At 45.1% G+C, this 17500-nt stretch overlaps 1 protein-coding gene across 3 annotated transcripts in view; it reads right to left on the reverse strand.

Annotated features, from left to right (window-relative positions):
* The window catches only part of RECQL5 (RecQ like helicase 5), a 169037-nt gene that overhangs the window by 91405 nt on the left and 60132 nt on the right, over positions 1-17500 (reverse strand). For all 3 annotated transcript variants that reach the window (XM_085884577.1, XM_085884576.1, XM_085884575.1), the window contains 2 exons: positions 16545-16707; positions 10360-10442 (listed from right to left, as the gene is read on the reverse strand). In XM_085884577.1, coding sequence (XP_085740703.1) covers positions 10360-10442; positions 16545-16707 — 246 coding nt within the window. The remainder of the gene's footprint in view (positions 1-10359; positions 10443-16544; positions 16708-17500) is intronic.

Raw genomic sequence — 17500 nt, forward strand, 5'->3', positions numbered from 1 at the left:
TTCCTGACAAATTAATTTAAAATGAAAACCTGAAATGTCTTGCGTCAATAAGAATTCAACCCCTTTTTCTGTGACACTCCAAAATGAGCTCAGGTTCATACAATTTCCTTTGATCATCCTTGAGATGTCTCAACTTGATTGGAGTCCACCTGCGGTCAATTCAAATCGATTAGACATGATTTTCAAAGAAACACCTATACAAGGTCCCATAGTGGACAGTGCATGTCAGAGCAGAAACCCTACCATGAAGTACAAGGAACTGTCCGTAGAATTCCGAGATAGAATTATGAGGAGGCATCAATCTGGGGAAGGGTATAAAACAATTTCTAGTGTTGAAAGTTCCCAAGAGCACAGCGAGCTCCATTATTTGGAAATAGAAAGAATATGGAACCACCAGACTCTTCCTAGAGCTGGCCATCCGACCAAACTAAGCAACCAGACAAGAAGGACCTTGGTCAGGGAGGTGACCAAGAACCCAATAATCACTGACAGCACGACAGAATTCCTTGGCTGAGATGGGAGAACCTGCTGTAAGGACAACAGTCTCTGTAGCACTTCACAAATCTAGGCTTGATGGGAGAGTGGCCAGACGGAAGCCACTCCTGAAGAAAAGACACATGACAGCACACCCTGAGTTTGCAAAAAGGCATTTGAAAGACTGAGAGCATGAGGTAAAATATTGTTGTCTCATGAGACAAAAATCAAAGTCTTTGACCTGAATGCAAAGTGCTACGTCTGGCAGAAACCGAGCACAGCTCATCACCCATCTAACACTATTCCTACCATGAAGCGTGGTGGTGGCAGGATCATGCTGTGGGGATGCTTTTCAGTGGCGGGGACGAGGAGTCTTGTTCGGATAGAGGGAACAATGAATGGAGCCAAATCCAAGCAAATCCTTGAGAACCTGCTTCAGAGTGCAAAAGACCTCAAACTACAGCAAAGATTTACATTTCAACAGGAAAATGACCCCAAGCATACAGCCAAAGCAAGACTGGAATGGCTTCAGAACAATAATGTGAAAGTCCTTGAGTGGCTCAGCCAAAGCCCAGACTTGAACCCAATTGAGAATCTGTGGATGGACTTGAAGATTGCTGTTCACCGACGCTTCCCATCCAACTTCATAGAGCTTGAGCAAATCTGCAAGGAAGATTGAGAAAATCCCCAAATCCAGATGTGCAAAGGTGACACAGAAATATCCAAGAAGACTCAAAAATGTAATTGCTGCCAAAGGCGCTTCTACAGTGTATTGATTCAGGGGGTTGAATACTTATTGACGCAAGACATTTCAGCTTTTCATTAATTTGTAAAAATCTCTAAAAACATGTTTTCACTTTGTCATTATGGGGTATTATGGTAGATCAGACAATTTTATTTGTAAATTTAATCCATTTTAAATTCAGGCTGTAACACAACAAAATGTGACAAAAGTTGAGGGGTGTGAATATTTTCTGAAGGCACCGTATATATCGCATCTTTACATTCAGACTTTCATCTATAATGCTACAGATCAGAAAAGCAAAGGAAGTTGTTCTTCCATGTTGCCAAATGTCCTATGAGAGGAAAAACAATGGTCATGTGTAGCCCTGACGGAGGACAACTGCTTGTCATGGGACCACCAGTTGACAGGGAATGCCTGATGAAGTAGACCCCCTACACTGCAAACCTCTTCCAACTTCCCGAGTCTCCAGATGACAGTTCCATCAGCTGACTGCGAAAGACCCCTCCCTGGAAACACTTTTTACCTTTTACTTCTACTCCATCTCTGGGGGAATCCAATTGGATTGGCCGGCTTCTTTTGAGCTGTGGGCTTCCAGTGAGGAAGACGATGACGACAACGACGACGACGATACCATTTACATGTGTTGTTGTTCAAGGTGATGATTAATATACTTTTCTAGCAAAAGTAATTTACATAATGATAGAATGGTAAACTATCTGATCAAGACCCAAATTGTTCTCTTTAGGATAGCAAAAATACTGAAAGCAGAATTTACAAAAAGCAGCAACAAACAAGTGAATAAAAGTAAACTCTTCACTCAACGTTCTCATTTTCTTAGAAAATAATTTTTCATCACATCGACAAAATGACGGTTTGAGAAATTGCTCATATACTGCAGTCACTCAAGGTGAACAACTCTTTCCAAGTGGAGGGAACACATTATTTAATCAATAAAAACATAGGGGCAAACCCCTAGGCGCTCACCTGGTAGCGGCTGGATAAGAAAACTAGGGAACCACTCGTAGGCATGGATGACCTACAAAATATGTTATGGAGAAGAAAGAATATACCCATGGATTTCTTTTTCTGTGTCGTGAACAAACTTTAGTACATCATGGGTGATGAAGACGGTGGTCAAATTTCATCGGAATTGTGTGTAGTTTCTGAGAAGAAAGCAAATACCTTTTTTGGGGGGTGACCACCCGGTAGACACCCTTAGACCCCAATTTTTATAATGGTGTGAACAATCTTTGGTAAATCACGGGTGATGAAGGTTGTGGTGAAGTTTCATCGAAATTGTGTGTGTAGTTTTGGAGAAAAAAGCAAATACGTACTTTGTGGGGCAACCCCTCTGACATCTCCTTAGACCCCGATTTTTCTAATGCCATGAACAACTTTGGAACATCACAGGTGATGAAGGTTGGGTGAAGTTTCATTGTAATTGTTGTGTAGTTTCTGAGAAGAAAGCAAATACCTATTTTGGGAGGCAACCCTGCAGACCCCTCAGGGCCAGATTTTTTTTTATACCATGAACAAACTTTGGTACATACACGGCGATGAACATTGTGGTAAAGTTTCATCGAAATCGTATGTATAGTTTCAGAGAAGAAGTTAAGTATTTGTGGATGGATGGACCGACGGACAGACGGACTACACGCCATCTCATAAGCTCCCCGGAACAACGTTCCAGGTGAGTAAAAACCATAGATACAAGATGTTAGCTTCCCGAAAAGCAAAAATATAGAGGCAATACGCCTGGGCGCTCACCGAGTAGCAGCTGAATAACATAACCAGGCAACCAGGAACCAGGTAGGCATGGATGACTCACAAAATGTGAAATGGAGAAAAAAAGTAAACACCTCTGGATTTATTTTAATGCCATGAACAATCTTCAATATACCACGAGTGATGAAGGTGGTGGTCAAGTTTCAGCGGAATTGTGTGTGTAGTTTCTGAGACGAAATCAAATACCTCTTTTGGGGAGCAACTCCCCATAGACACCCTTCGACCCCGTTTCTTTCATGGTGTGAACAATATTTGGTACATCACAGGTGATGAAGGTTGTTGTCAAAAGTTTCATCAGAATTGTGCGTGTAGTTTCTCAGAAGAAAGCAAATAGCAATTTTGGAGGGCAAACCCCACATAGACCCCCCTTCAACCTCAAATTTTTCAACGACGGACTAAAGTTGGTACAGCAAGGGTGTTGAAGGTTGTGGTCAAATTTCATCGGAACTGTGTGTGTAGTTTTTGAGAAGAAAGCAAATAGCAATTTTGGAGGGCAAACCCCACATAGACCCTCTTCAACGACGGACTAAAGTTGGTACAGCAAGGGTGTTGAAGGTTGTGGTCAAGTTTCATCGGAATTGTGTGTGTAGTTTCTGAGAAGAAAGCAAATACTTGTTTTGGGGGCAACCCCCCCCACCCCCCGTAGACACCTCGAGAGCCCAATTTTTTTTAATGGTGTAATGTGTCAACCAGCTTTGGTACATCAAGGATGATGAAGGTTGTGGTCAAGCTTCATCGAAATTTTGTGTGTGTAGTTTCAGAGAAGAAAGCAAATACATGATTTAAGGGGAAACCCCCACCCCACCCAAATAGACCCCCCTCAACCACAACTTTTTTCACGCCATGAACAATCTTTGGTACAGCATGGCTGTGAAGGTTGTGGTCAAGTTTCATTGAAATTGTGTGTGTGGTTTCAGAGAAGAAGGCAAATACCAATTTTGGGGGGCAATCCCCCTCCCCATAGACCTCAAATGTTTTAATGTTGTGAACAATCTTTGGTACAGCATGGCTGTGAAGGTTGTGGTCAAGTTTCATCAGAATTGTGTGTGTAGTTTCTGAAAAGAAAGCAAATACCTCTTTTGTTGGCAATCCCCCTATGGCTCCCTTGACGACAATTTTTTTAATGCCATAAACAATCTTTGTTACATCATGGGTGATGAAGGTTATCGTCAAGTTTCATCGAAATTGTGTGTGTGGTTTCAGAGAAGAAAGCAAATACACATTTTGGAAACTACCCCCCCCCCACCCACCATAGAACCCCTTCGACCTCCAATTTTTTTCATGTCGTGAACAACCTTTAGTACATCACAGGTGATGAAGATGGTGGTCAAATATCATTGGAATTGTTTGTGTAGTTTCTGACAAGAAAGCAAATTTCTCTTTGAGGGAGGCAACCCACCATAAACTCCCTCCATAAACCCCCTCAAACCCTGCATTTTTAATGCCATGAACAAACTTTGGTGCATCACACGTGGTGTAGGTTGTGGTGAAGTTTCATCGGAATTATGTGTGTAGTTTCTCAGAAGAAAGCACATACCTATTTTGGGGAGCAACCCCCGTAGACCACCTTTGGGCCCGATTTTTTGAATGCGATGAACAAAATTTGGTACAATTTGGTACATGATGAATGTTGTTGTAAAGTTTCATCGAAATCGTATATGTATTTTCAGAGAAGAAGTTGCAAGTATTTGTGGAAGGACGGATGGACGAATGGATGGACAGACTGATGACGTGCCATCACATAAGCTCCCCGATACGACGTTCTAGGTGAGCTAAAAAGGAAACAAAGGTGTGTTTGAAAACTGAGATCAAGCTCGCGACTTCAACATGTGTCATTAACAGAATCAATCAATATGGGCTTGGCTGGTGAAACACAAGTCACAGGACTTTGGACCAATGTAAATTTAATACATGAACTGGCAATAGACACACCCATTGAGCTAAAACTCATAGTTTGGCAACGATTACAACCACAACGGAGAGTATAAGCTTGGATGGAATAAATAAGCATTAAAAACCTGAAGGTAAGAGGTGAAAAAAATGTGCCTGGGGGCTTGGATTTTTACTGTTTTGTTTTTTGAAACATACTTTGATTTATGGAATTAGTGCGCATGCTAATAACTGTTGAGACCCCATAACTCAAAGGTAAAGCCAACCAATAAATGTGCTGACTTATCCGCAAGAATCCTTGATGCTTCGCCCATATGCTGCCGAGACGTGACACAAATGTTGGCTGGATTGATCTCGCAACAGAGTATGTAATGATTGGGACTCGTCCACAAATGACTTCTTTCATCTAAATATTATGCTGTAACTAGTGCTGAATAGGAAGACACCTTCCCGTCCTGTAGCCAATTGACAATGATGTCTCAAATGTCATTGATATCGCATCAGTGTTTCTCATAATATCTACAGGTAGTGAACAAAAAATGGCAACACCTGGGTAAATGAAGGACGCCAAGTATATTGAAAGCAACAGCTTGCACACAGGTGTGCCCTATGTGTTAATTCAAGCCACTGTCACACCTTGACGTTTTAGCCAGCGTATGCCGACATATGAAAAATTTACTGAATACGCTGGCACACATCGAATACGTTACGGGTAAGTTTTGTATATGTTAATAGCACGCTGAAGCACGCTGGCATACGTTGTAGTTCGCCGAGTAAGTCGACAAATTTTCAGCATATTGAAAATTTTTTGACGTATGCCAGCGTATGACGCACACGTTCCGCATACGCTGGCCATAACTTGTAGGCACACGTTACTTGTAAGTTACTCATAAGTCGAAACACATCGAGGTAATGTTTAGCGTACCCGAAACTTATTTCTAACCTATGAGTAACGTGCTTTGAACCTACGTGTAACGTATCTCCAACGCATATTGACGTATGTAGATGTATTTGACGTCTTCAGGACAACCACAGAACTTACTGAACGTGTTACTAACTTACAGCTACCGTATAATGGCGTATTAGCAGCATTTAGGGGAATTGCTATATAAAAATGGGGTTCACACAGGAGGAACCTGTCAGTGTTCCAGGCTCCATGGTGTTTTTTTTTTTTCCTTCTTCTTCGGCATGACAGTGATGTTGACACTTCAATTTCAAGTGCGGTTATGATTTAAATCGTTGAGCGGCAGCCTATTAATTATATTATATTATAAACGCACGAGAAATCGAAGTGTCAACATCATCGTCATGCCGAAGAAAATAAATAAATAAATAAATAAAAACCATGGAGTCTGGAACACTGACGCTAATCATTACCTCGACGTGTTTCAACTTGAGTAACTTACAAGTAACGTGTGTCGACATGTGTCAACGATCGCGTAACGTGCCTACAACTTATGGCCAGCGTATGCGGAATGTGTGAGTCATACGCTGGCATACGTCGAAAAATTTCAAGCATGTTAAAATTTGTCGACGAGCTTGGCATACTAAGACGTATGCCAGCGTACTACGACGTATGCCAGCGTGCTCTTAACGTATACAAAACTTACCCATAACGTATTCGACGTGTGCCAGCATTTTAGACAAATTTTTCACACGTCGGCATATGCTGGCTAAATCGTCAAGGTGTGACAGGGCCTTAAGCAAATAACATCCCTGCATGCTTTTGGTCACGCATAAAAATGCTGTGCATAACAGACCTGGTTGCCTATAATTATGGCTCACATGGCTGAAAGAGGAGACCTCAGTAACTTTGAAAGAGGGGTGACTGTTGGCGCATGTTTCGCAGGAGCTAGTTTAGCTTAGCACCTCTGTTAGGGTGTGTGTGCGCACGCGTGCACACACAAACACACACTTTTTATTACTATTATAAATAGAAAACAAGCACACACAATAGCCCAGGAGACTGCTTCAGCAGCATCAACGGTCTGTACAGAGTATAGTCCCAATGGATGGATGGATGTAACAAGCACACACAGGAGAACAAATCATTATTAATGGCCAAGACCATGGTCCCCACAGGAATTCCTTTTATAAAAATATACCATCAGAGATCGGGAATCCCCCACCATTGAATGAAAAAGGTCATACATAGTCCAGATAATGAGGGAGGTGAATTGGAAACAAGACACCATTTGGTAATCATCTCAAAAAAGTTCCCCAGGGGTGAGGAACGTAGTAACCAAAAATAATTGAAATCAGATAAGCGGTTTTCCATTTATTACAAAAAACTGTTTTTTCAAGATGGCCACCCCAGTCGGCCATCTTGGATCCAGCCACGCCCAAAATCAATAGTGTTCTTCCTTTTCAGGTGGTACATGTGTGATTCAAATTTCAAATCGATATGGCGGAAAATTTTTTTTCAAGATGGCCACCCGTCGGCCATCTTGGATCTGGCCACACCCAAAATCAATGGGTTTCTTCCTTTTCAGGTGCTACATGTGTGACCCAAATTTCAAATCGATATGGCGAACAGTTTATGAGTTATCGCACTCACAGCTATAAATGTTGACACCCAGCCAGCCAGCTGGACGGACGGACAGCCGGACGACCTGGGTGACAACAATATCCCCCTTACGCCACGCGGCGGGGGATAAAAACAAATAATAATAATAATAATAAAGAAAAAAATGGCCCCCATGCCCAAAGGAAGTTTGGCATTTTTATAAGAAATAGGCAAAGCCTAGAAGCGAACAAAACCCATTAGAATTACCCTTTACATTTACCATTTAGAATTACCCTTTAGAACCCTTTAAAATTACCCTTTAGAACCCATTAGAATGACCCTTTTGAACCTTCTAGAATTACACTTCACTACAACTTTAGAATTAAACACGTTGGGGGTAAAAAGGTTATTTTTCATTCATTTTTGACACATGAACGGATGGAAGGATGGAAATAGCCAAATATTGAAGTAGCTTCACCGCTTAAAATGGCAGGACTGAGCCAATCGTACAATTGGCAGATTTTGCAAGATAGAAACAGAAAGCACGAGCTACCTCCTATCAGGATGTAAAAAATTAATGTCAGAACAGCTGTACACCCAAAGGCACAACAAGGTGTGTAGAGTAATCCACTAGCACATATGTATAAATTTCAATATCCCAGTTCGACAAAACTCATGGAAACACGAACCAAAAACAATCATTGAAAACAAGGACATAATGTACACGTATAACCTGATGATCCCATCCAGTGAGAACATACAAAACAGCGCACTGCGACCGGCCAGAGCACTCGCATATAAAAAAGCAAAATAAGGCATTGATAATTGAGGTCTCAGTACCAAGTGATTTTGGTCTAAATAACGTAGAAATCAATAAAATTACCTAATATCAAGGCCTCAAGAATAAAGTGAAAAGATCCTGGAAGTTAAAGAGTGCCGAAATTGTACCAGTGATAATTGGAGCAACAGGAATGGTAAATAAGAACCTCACAAAAATCCGACAAACCATCCCTGGGAACATTACCACAAACAAACTACAGTTGGAGGCTGTCCAGGGCTCAGTGACCATGATGAAAAGAGCACTCAGGCCAAAACTGAGAATGACACAACTTCACAACTGAAGCCATGAATCACGATCCTTCACCGAAACGAAGGTGGATACTTAGAGTCCTGAAAGGACTCTGTTCCTTGTTCTGGAACCCAAATTATGGAGATAACAATCAACAGCGCGTGCGCACGCGCATCCACACGCGCACACGCACACGCATTATCTATACTTGTATGCATGTACAGTGCATTTAGTTGTACCTGCATATGTGTCTGTCCGAGGTCGGCAACCTGCAGCCCGCGGCGCCTTGTCCGGATTTCCATTAGGTGCGGCCCACGAAACATTTTTCTGAACCGACGGCAATTTTAACATACTAGTACGTGCCCGAAAAAAAAATAATAATAATAATAAGAAGAAATAAATAAACCAAACAGGCCGTTTCTTCGCTCTCACGTGCCCGTACGTGCGTGACCCGGAAGTTCGATAGTATTCGCAGTTCCGATTATTCGCAATTTATTTTTAATACCCAATTATTCCATTAGCGCCAACGTATTTTACCTTTTCGCAATGTCGTGGCAAGGAAGAACAAAAAGAGAAGAGAAAAGAGAGAAAAAAATTTACTTCCTGGTTCGGAGCATACCAGCACTCTGATGTTCCCGAAATTTATACACCGTCTAATATGAAAACGATCATAACTTGGGCCATTGTGTTTATCTATAAATGCGCATAAGAAATCGAGAAATTATTAGAATACACCAAGTCATCACTCTCCGGAAGCCCGTACGTTGTAACCCGTAATGGGGAACGCGGCTGAGCTGAGCTTCCCCATCGGCCACGCCCACGCAACAACGTGTCTTCCCATTGGTTGGTAAATAAATGGCCATAACTTGGGAAGCACTTGTCCGATTAATATCAAACCTTGAAAAGGCACATCCTCAGGTCCCCAGCAATATACCTGGCAAGTTTCAATTAGATCGGACCAGTGGTTGTCGAGAAACAGCAGTCTCACACACACACACACACACACACACACACACACACACACACACACACACACACACACACACACACACACACACACACACACACACACACACACACACACACACACACACACACACACACACACACACAGCTGGAATTATAGATCGATGTGGACATACGATTCTTCCACATATATCACAGTCTCTGTACGTCACAATAAATTATTTTCGCTTCCAGTCCACTTAACTTGGTCTTAAATATTTTTTTGTTGTTGTTTCAGATGGCTGAAGGTCTTTACAATTACATTTATTATCATTGATTTTAGGTGTGTTATTTTTTCAGGTTGGGAGGGGGGGTGCGGCCCGCGAGGTGGCCCGAACGTGGCCCAGTGGCCCACGGCCTGGTTTAGGTTGCCGACACCTGGTGTATGTGTATGACAATGTTTGATGACTGTATGACACAATGGTCACGATACTGTTCCAACAGGTATCTGCAGTATTATGGCTGTCAACCCAACTACCAACATCCCTCAAAGTTTTCTTGATCTGTTGCAGCGGGACGAGTGGTCTGCCACATCATTTGCAGTGATTGTGATCTTCTGTGTGTGTGTGCTAGCTCTAGCTTGTTTTGCCATTTTCTACTGCTGTTTCCCTTTTTGTAATACATCCAACACAAAGAAAGCAAAAGTTGGACCGATGAAAAGTGGTCAGCAGAATTTGTACTTTAGCTAGCATGCGTTAAGCACAACTCTGACAAAATCAGTGCTCAATCTGCTCGTTACATTCCAAAGGAGTAACAGCACACTGTTAACCTGCAAACAATAAAACTTTAGTCACACAAGCATTCCACAAGCAAATATCATGGGCCACACAAAGCAACAATCCCGAGTTGTAGAAAAAAAGCGAAATGCCATTTTGTTATTCTTACCCCACATCCTCACAGTAACCAACCAATGCTTCAAAGCCCAACATTGTTGCTTTCTCCTGGGCCGTTACTTTTCCTTTGCGCGTCTGTGAGACAAGGGTTTGTTAGCAAAATGAACCATGGGTAGGATCAGTTTCTTCACTTCAGTTAATTCTTGAAATTGTGATGACAATGGCTGAATGGAAGCCATATATTATGCATGCAATTGTCTAATTGTGAAAATAAATTTACGAACTTTATTCTGGCTTGAATTTATGATGTGAAGTTAATTTCCAGAAATTATCAGGAAGTCGCTAGACTTCCTGTGTAGATATGTCATGGATATTCCATAGGTTTAATACAACACAAATCCTCAAAATAACTATATGCATGGAAATAGGAAGGGCAAAGAGGTGTGGGTGGGACAACACCTGTCAATCAGCTTGGTGGGGGCAGGGCCATGACAGCAGATTTGCCCAAGGGCCAATCACACCTAAATGGGTGTGGTTTACGATGTAATATTACCTCCAGTCCAACAGGAGTGAACAACAAAAAAAACATTTTTAAGTACACGTGTGGTTAATAGTGGAATATTACGTACAGTCCGACAATCATTGTTGCCTGAAGCAAGATAATTATAATCATATAAATACGATAATTATTGCAGGTGTGAGGGCACGTATGCAGGCACGCATGCACACAGCCGTGCAAATTGTCGTTGAATTGTCATCATTGGTGTGTGACAGACATTAAATAAAGTTGTGAGTAAAAATGTAAATGCAATTTTTAAAAGTACAAAAACAAGATATAAAAAACTTTTTTTCATGCAAAAAGATAAGATGGACGGATGGTGTGCCAAAAAGTATGTGAACAAGGTAGGGATGGTCACAAGAAATGTTCAGGTGAATCCTTCCGACATCTTTCTTCGAATAATGGTTGTTGTAATGTCCGAGGTGCAGCGGAACATGGAGAGTGAGAGCGTGAGCAGTAACTCCGCTTTATTGCGCGCCCGGATGTACATCACTGCCACCCCTCGCGGGTGCGTCATGATATACGAAAACCCAACCACGTGATACAGCACACTCCTCCCCTCGTAAAATTACAATTCCAATGATGAAATGACAATTATAACATGACCAAACGAAACCAATCAACATTAAAAATCCTCCAAGTACCGCGGTCGTTTCCTGACCCGCCTTGGGAGGGCAGCGCCGCCAGACGGCCCAGGTCGAGGTGACACCCTCGCTGGACTTGCCCCATCCGCAACAACCGCCCCCGGCCGACAAGCTTGCTCGTCGTCCTCGGGCAGGACTGAATCAGGTGAAGACCCCGCGGGCATTGGCACGTCCGGCCCTGGCGATAAAACGCCTGGCCACAGCGACATCACAGGTGGGGGTCCCACATCACTCGGCACGGGGGGGGAGGGGTGACGCTGAACAGCGATCATGCATTTGGTCCATGTGCCGCTTCCACACCTCCCCACCATCGGTCCGCACCATGCAATTCGCCGGCCCCAGTACCACAGAGACTACAGCCGGCACCCATTTGGAACCGTGGAAATAATCGCGCACTATAACACGCTGTCCCACATCAAAACCGCGCAGCAGCGTCGGGCGCGACACCGCCCCACTCACCGACCCTCCAGGTCGCAGCAAATCCAGTCTGGACCACAATGCCCGTCCATAGAGACGAATGGCAGGAGAATCGCCCGTGACAGGATGAATAGCGCTCCTGTATTGGAGCAAAAAGACATCGACCACCGTCTGCACAGGTGCAACACCCCCCCCCCCCTTCGCAAAGCCCGTTTCAACATTTTAACAAATGATTCCGCCTGCCCGTTCGTCGCAGGATGATACAGTGCGGACCTCAGATGTCGAATACCATTTTGACGCATAAACTCATCAAATACACCTGCGATGAACTGCGGACCATTATCGGAGACCAGAATCTCGGGTAATCCTTTATTAGCAAAGATCGTCCGCAGTTTTTCTATTGTAATGTTTGTCGATGTATGCTGCATTACTACAACCTCCGGCCATTTAGAGAATGCATCGATCACAATCAAAAACATTTTGCCATTAACCGACCCCGCAAAATCCACATGAACCCTCTGCCAGGCCCTCACTGGGGTCGGCCATAGTCCTGAAGCTCGATGCGGGTTATCAGCATCTGTTTGGCACGTGGCGCAATGCTGAACCAACTGCTCAATGTCTTTGTCCAACCCCGGCCACCACAACAGGCTACGAGCAAGACTCTTGGTCTTCACGACGCCAAGGTGACTGGCATGCAGTTCTTCCAAACACTGCTGCCTGAACTTTGGTGGAATCACCGCTCTCATTCCCCACATAACGCACCGTTGGACCAATGACAGCTCCAATGCGTACGACGCGAAAGGCTGAAATGCCGGTGTTGAAGGCAGATTGCTCCAATTCCCCATAGAAATCGCCTGAACGACAAGGGCGAGCACTGGATCATGATGTGCAAACACATCAACCCGGTCGGCCAATTAAGACGAAGCTGGACCCTCCGCGCAAGGCAAGTGTGAGAGCCCGTCGCAGTTAGCATGCTTTTCAGTGCTTCGGAACTGAATATCGTAGCTGTAAGCAGCAAGAAATAGACACTACCACTGTATTCGCTCGGCCGCCACCACCGGTACCCCGCGTTCGGGTCTCAGGATGAATTGAAGTGGTTTGTGATCCGCCTGCAAAGTGAAATGCCGCCCCAGCAGGTATTGATGAAACCTCCACACACCCCAGACGAGGCTGAGAGCCTCGCGCTTGATCTGGGCATATTCCCGCTCTGCTGTGGACAGGGTCCGGGATGCAAAACAAACAGGCTGTTCGGAACCATCGTCCATCCTGTGGGAGAGCACTGCCCCGATGCCATATGCAGAGCTGTCGCATGCCAATAAGAGCGGACGTGCAGGCTCCTAGTGCACGAAGACCGTATCCTCTGTGAGCAGCCGCTTGACGCGGTCGAACGACGCCTGGTGTACAGGCCCCCAGGCCCAGTGCTCGTCCTTCCTGAGCAACCATGTTAACGGCGCAAGCTGCGAGCTGAGCCCGTGCACGAATGTTTGGTAATACTGTGCCATACCAATGAAGGAGCGCAGCTGAGTCTTGTCGCGAGGCGGTGGAATGTGCTGAATGGCCTCCACCTTCTGAGGGCCTTTCAACAGCCCCTCCGGCATGATGATGTGCCCGAGGTATTCCAAGCGCTGCTTGAAGAACGCGCACTTGTCCCTGTTCAAGCGCAAGCCACACGCTTCCAGCTTAGTCACAACTTGGGCAATGTTCGCAAGGTGCTCATCCGCCGTTTTCCCTGGAATGAGCACATCATCCAGGTAGGTTTGAGCGGGCAGGCCAATGCAAACCTGATCCATGGCTTTCTGCCACAAGGCCGGGGCCGAGGCAATCCCAAAACAGAGTTGGGTATATTGATAGAGCCCTTGACACGTGTTGATTGTCAAAAGGTCGCTACTCCCGGAATCCATCGCCAGGTGAAAATATGCATCACGCAGATCAAGCTTCGTGAAGTATTGACTCCCCGCCAATCGTGCATCTATCTCATCGATTAACGGCAGTGGATATTGCTCCACGCTGAGCCCCAGGTTAACCGTGGACTTGAAGTCCCTGCACAATCGGACGTCTCCATTCCGTTTCAGCACCGTGACAACCGGGGTGGCCCAATCTGAGTACGACACCCGTTCGATCACCCCACAGGCCTCCAGCCTATCCAGTTCACCCTTGACCTTGTCCCGCAAGGCATACGGCACCGGTTGTGGTTTACAAAAACGAGGAACCACCCCCTCCTTCAGGAAGAGCTTTGCCTGCACGTCCTTGAGTTTCCCAAGGTCGTCGCAAAACAAACCTTGATGTCTTTGAAGAATCTTCTCCAACTGATCCTCCCATCGGCTTGGCATGGGTTGCACAAGGTGAACAGCGGCCCAATCTAGCTTGATGCGGGTCAGCCAGTCCCGGCCTAGGAGAGACGAATCCCTCCCCCGCACGACATACAACGGAAGCGTGGCGCCCTGGCCTTGGTACCCCACAGACACGTCTGCCATCCCGATGGGCGTTATCCTCTCGCGGGTGTACGTGTACAGTGTGAGGTTTGACCTGATAAGCCTCAGGCCGTTGAGTCTACGTGCGGTCTGTTCGCCGATGATCGACACCGCCGCTCCCGTATCAACCTGAAATGTGATCGGCATTTTGTTCACTTCGATTTCCACCGTCATCGGGCGTGCCGCCACAGAACCAATTGAAAACAGGCTCATCATCGGCTGCCGGTTCCGCCCCGGGTCGCCCCGCACATTGCTGTCCATGACCTTAACGGTGGCCAACGCCCCACGGCACACACGCTTCAGATGACCCACCTTGCGACAATGTAAACACATGGTGTTTTTATACGGGCACACACGCCGCAGGTGTCGACCTCCGCATCCCAAACACCACCGCGGGGTCACCTCGCCGCACGTGCGGCCGCGCGGCGACGTCTGGCCCCGGCCCGCACCGAAGGTCGCGCATGCGTCCTTGGGCGCTCGCGACACCGCGTGGGCCCCCGGGCCATCTGGCATGCCGCGGCCGGTGATGGCCCGAAAATCTCCAAGAGTCTGCTCGACAGCTGTAGCAGTGTCGACCACCGAGTGGAACGTAATGGCTTCACCCTTCAGCCATAGAATCGCCGAAACCATTTTTGCATCTTGTAAACCAGAAATAAAGTGATCTCTGAGCCGAGCTGGATGCTCCCCCGCAGTGAACTTGCAGGCCACGGACGAATGCTTCACTCGCGCCATGAAATCCGTGACGCGCTCCCCGGTACCTTTCGCGAGGTGATCAAACTGGTATCGAGGTAGCTGTAATGACTTCTCCGGCGCCATGTGTGCTTTCATTTTCTGCACAATGTCCTGAAATGACAGCGTGTCCCCACTGGGCTTGTCCAGCGCCACCAAATCACTCAGCAGTCGATAATGTTCCGTCGACAGCGAGGCGAGCAAGATCGACTTCTGCTTGCTCCCGTCGACCACATCATTCGCGTGGAAATAGCACCCCAATTGTTCCGAAAACAATTAGAAGTCGTCTCCGACGAAAACGGGCACCTGTCCGTGCGCCGTGACTCGTCTACTAATCATCCTCGTCAGCCAACTGTAATGTCCGAGTTGCAGCGGAACATGGAGAGTGAGAGCGTTAGCAGTAACTCCACTTTATTGCGCGCCCGGATGTACATCACTGCCACCCCTCGCGGGCGAGTCATGATATACGAAAACCCAACCACGTGATACAGCACAGTTGTGCCTGCAAATGACAGTCTGCATCTCTCTCAATTTGGGCTCCCAACCACAACAAACACCTGCTCAAGTGTGTGTGTGTGTGTGTGTGTGTGTGTGTGTGTGTGTGTGTGTGTGTGTGTGTGTGTGTGTGTGTGTGTGTGTGTGTGTGTGTGTGTGTGTGTGTGTGTGTGTGTGTGTGTGTGTGTGTGTGTGTGTGTGTGTGTGTGTGTGTGTGTGTGTGTGTTAACTATTTAATATTTCGCTGGTCAATTTCATACATGGAAACAATCAACATACATAGACCACCATTGCAAATGGATGGAGGTATGGACAGGCAACAACCATCATTCAAACATAGATGGAGAGATGGTTTCACATGATAATTTCTTGTGATCATCCCAACCTTGTTAACATACTTTTTGGCAGACCATCCCTCCATCATTTTGCATTTTCTAAAAGTTTTATATTACTTGTAAGAATATAAACTGCATCGTCCAGCTTTCTGATTCAACCAAAATCAACTTTGATCAATAAAGCAAAGCCAAATAAAGAAAATAAATAAAAATCAAAGCCTGCTCTGACCAAACTCTTCAATGTGGTCTCATGGCATGGTCACTGTGGGGATTAAAATCCAGCTGAGCACATGAGTATTAAGGATTATGAATTAGGATTCGAAGCTTCTGGAAACTAAATTAATCCAAGGATCATTTTTATTATCAGTTGGGTGACTATAATGACAGGCAGGCCACCAAAAGATTGCTAAAAACCCAGACAGCTCATGACCCTCAAGAAGAAAGGTAATCTATCCTGGTCTATATGTGATTCAAATCTACATTTTGTAGACTGCTATATCATAGGGGCATCGTTAGAATGGGCTGAAATAAAATATCCTCAAAACCTTGTTGTAAAAAATAAAATCAAACAAGAAAAAATTGCTCACCTGGCTCTTTCGGATATCTTGCATGAGTAGGAAGTTGACCTGATCTCTATCTCGCCGCGAGTAGTAAAGACAGCATGTTGCCATCTTCCCATCCCTTCCCGCACGTCCAGACTCCTGGTAGTATGCTGCCATAGATTTGGCGATATTCCAATGGGCTACAAACCTAAAGATAGAAGGTAAAAAGGTCACTCAAGAGTACAGAATGAATCTTCTTCTGTGACACTCAATAAACCATTGTAGAATTTGGGCGAATATGTAATCAGCTCTGGCATAGTCACGTTGAAGTATGATAATGCACATAAATTCACTTCCCTCCTAATCGTCATTCTGTTGTGAAAACAAACAAACAAACAAAAAAACTGCCTTTTCCAACCTGGTAACTTAACCCTTATCTTCAGCTAAGGTAAAATAAACCTTTTACAAAGACATTTGGGGTGTGATCACACCCCATTGATTTAAAGCCAGAATAAAACAAACACCAAGCAGTCCTTTGGATTGGGTTACAAAGCCACCGATCACATCTGCATCAAGGTTGTGGATGCTAAACATTCTTGATATGTTAAACATTGGTTGTGGATGATATCTTTTGAATAAGGAAGGTCATTTTATACCAGTGCCCTCACTGAATTCCCTGCTTCGATGTTAAACATGATGTGCAACTTACCGGTAATTACATCCACCAGTAGATACCCGTCTACGACGGGTATGTGGGACAGGATGGATCACAATACTCGGTTATGGTAGTTTCTTTGGATGTTTTGCGCCACATTCAACAGCTCAGTTCATATTGGTGGCGTGTCTGGGTGCCCATGGTAGCGTTTGAGACCGGTCACTTTAGATTGTTAGCCTTGACACATAGTGCCGGATGAGCAACACGAAAAATTTGACATATTCATAGTTTCTACATTACCTCCATCAACAGATTAACATGGCAGGATAAAAGTCATAAATGCCAA

This window comes from Eptatretus burgeri, chromosome 6, assembly GCF_056783735.1.
Source record: "Eptatretus burgeri isolate ZD-2024b chromosome 6, Ebu_testis_v1, whole genome shotgun sequence".
NCBI classification, from domain to species: domain Eukaryota; kingdom Metazoa; phylum Chordata; class Myxini; order Myxiniformes; family Myxinidae; genus Eptatretus; species Eptatretus burgeri.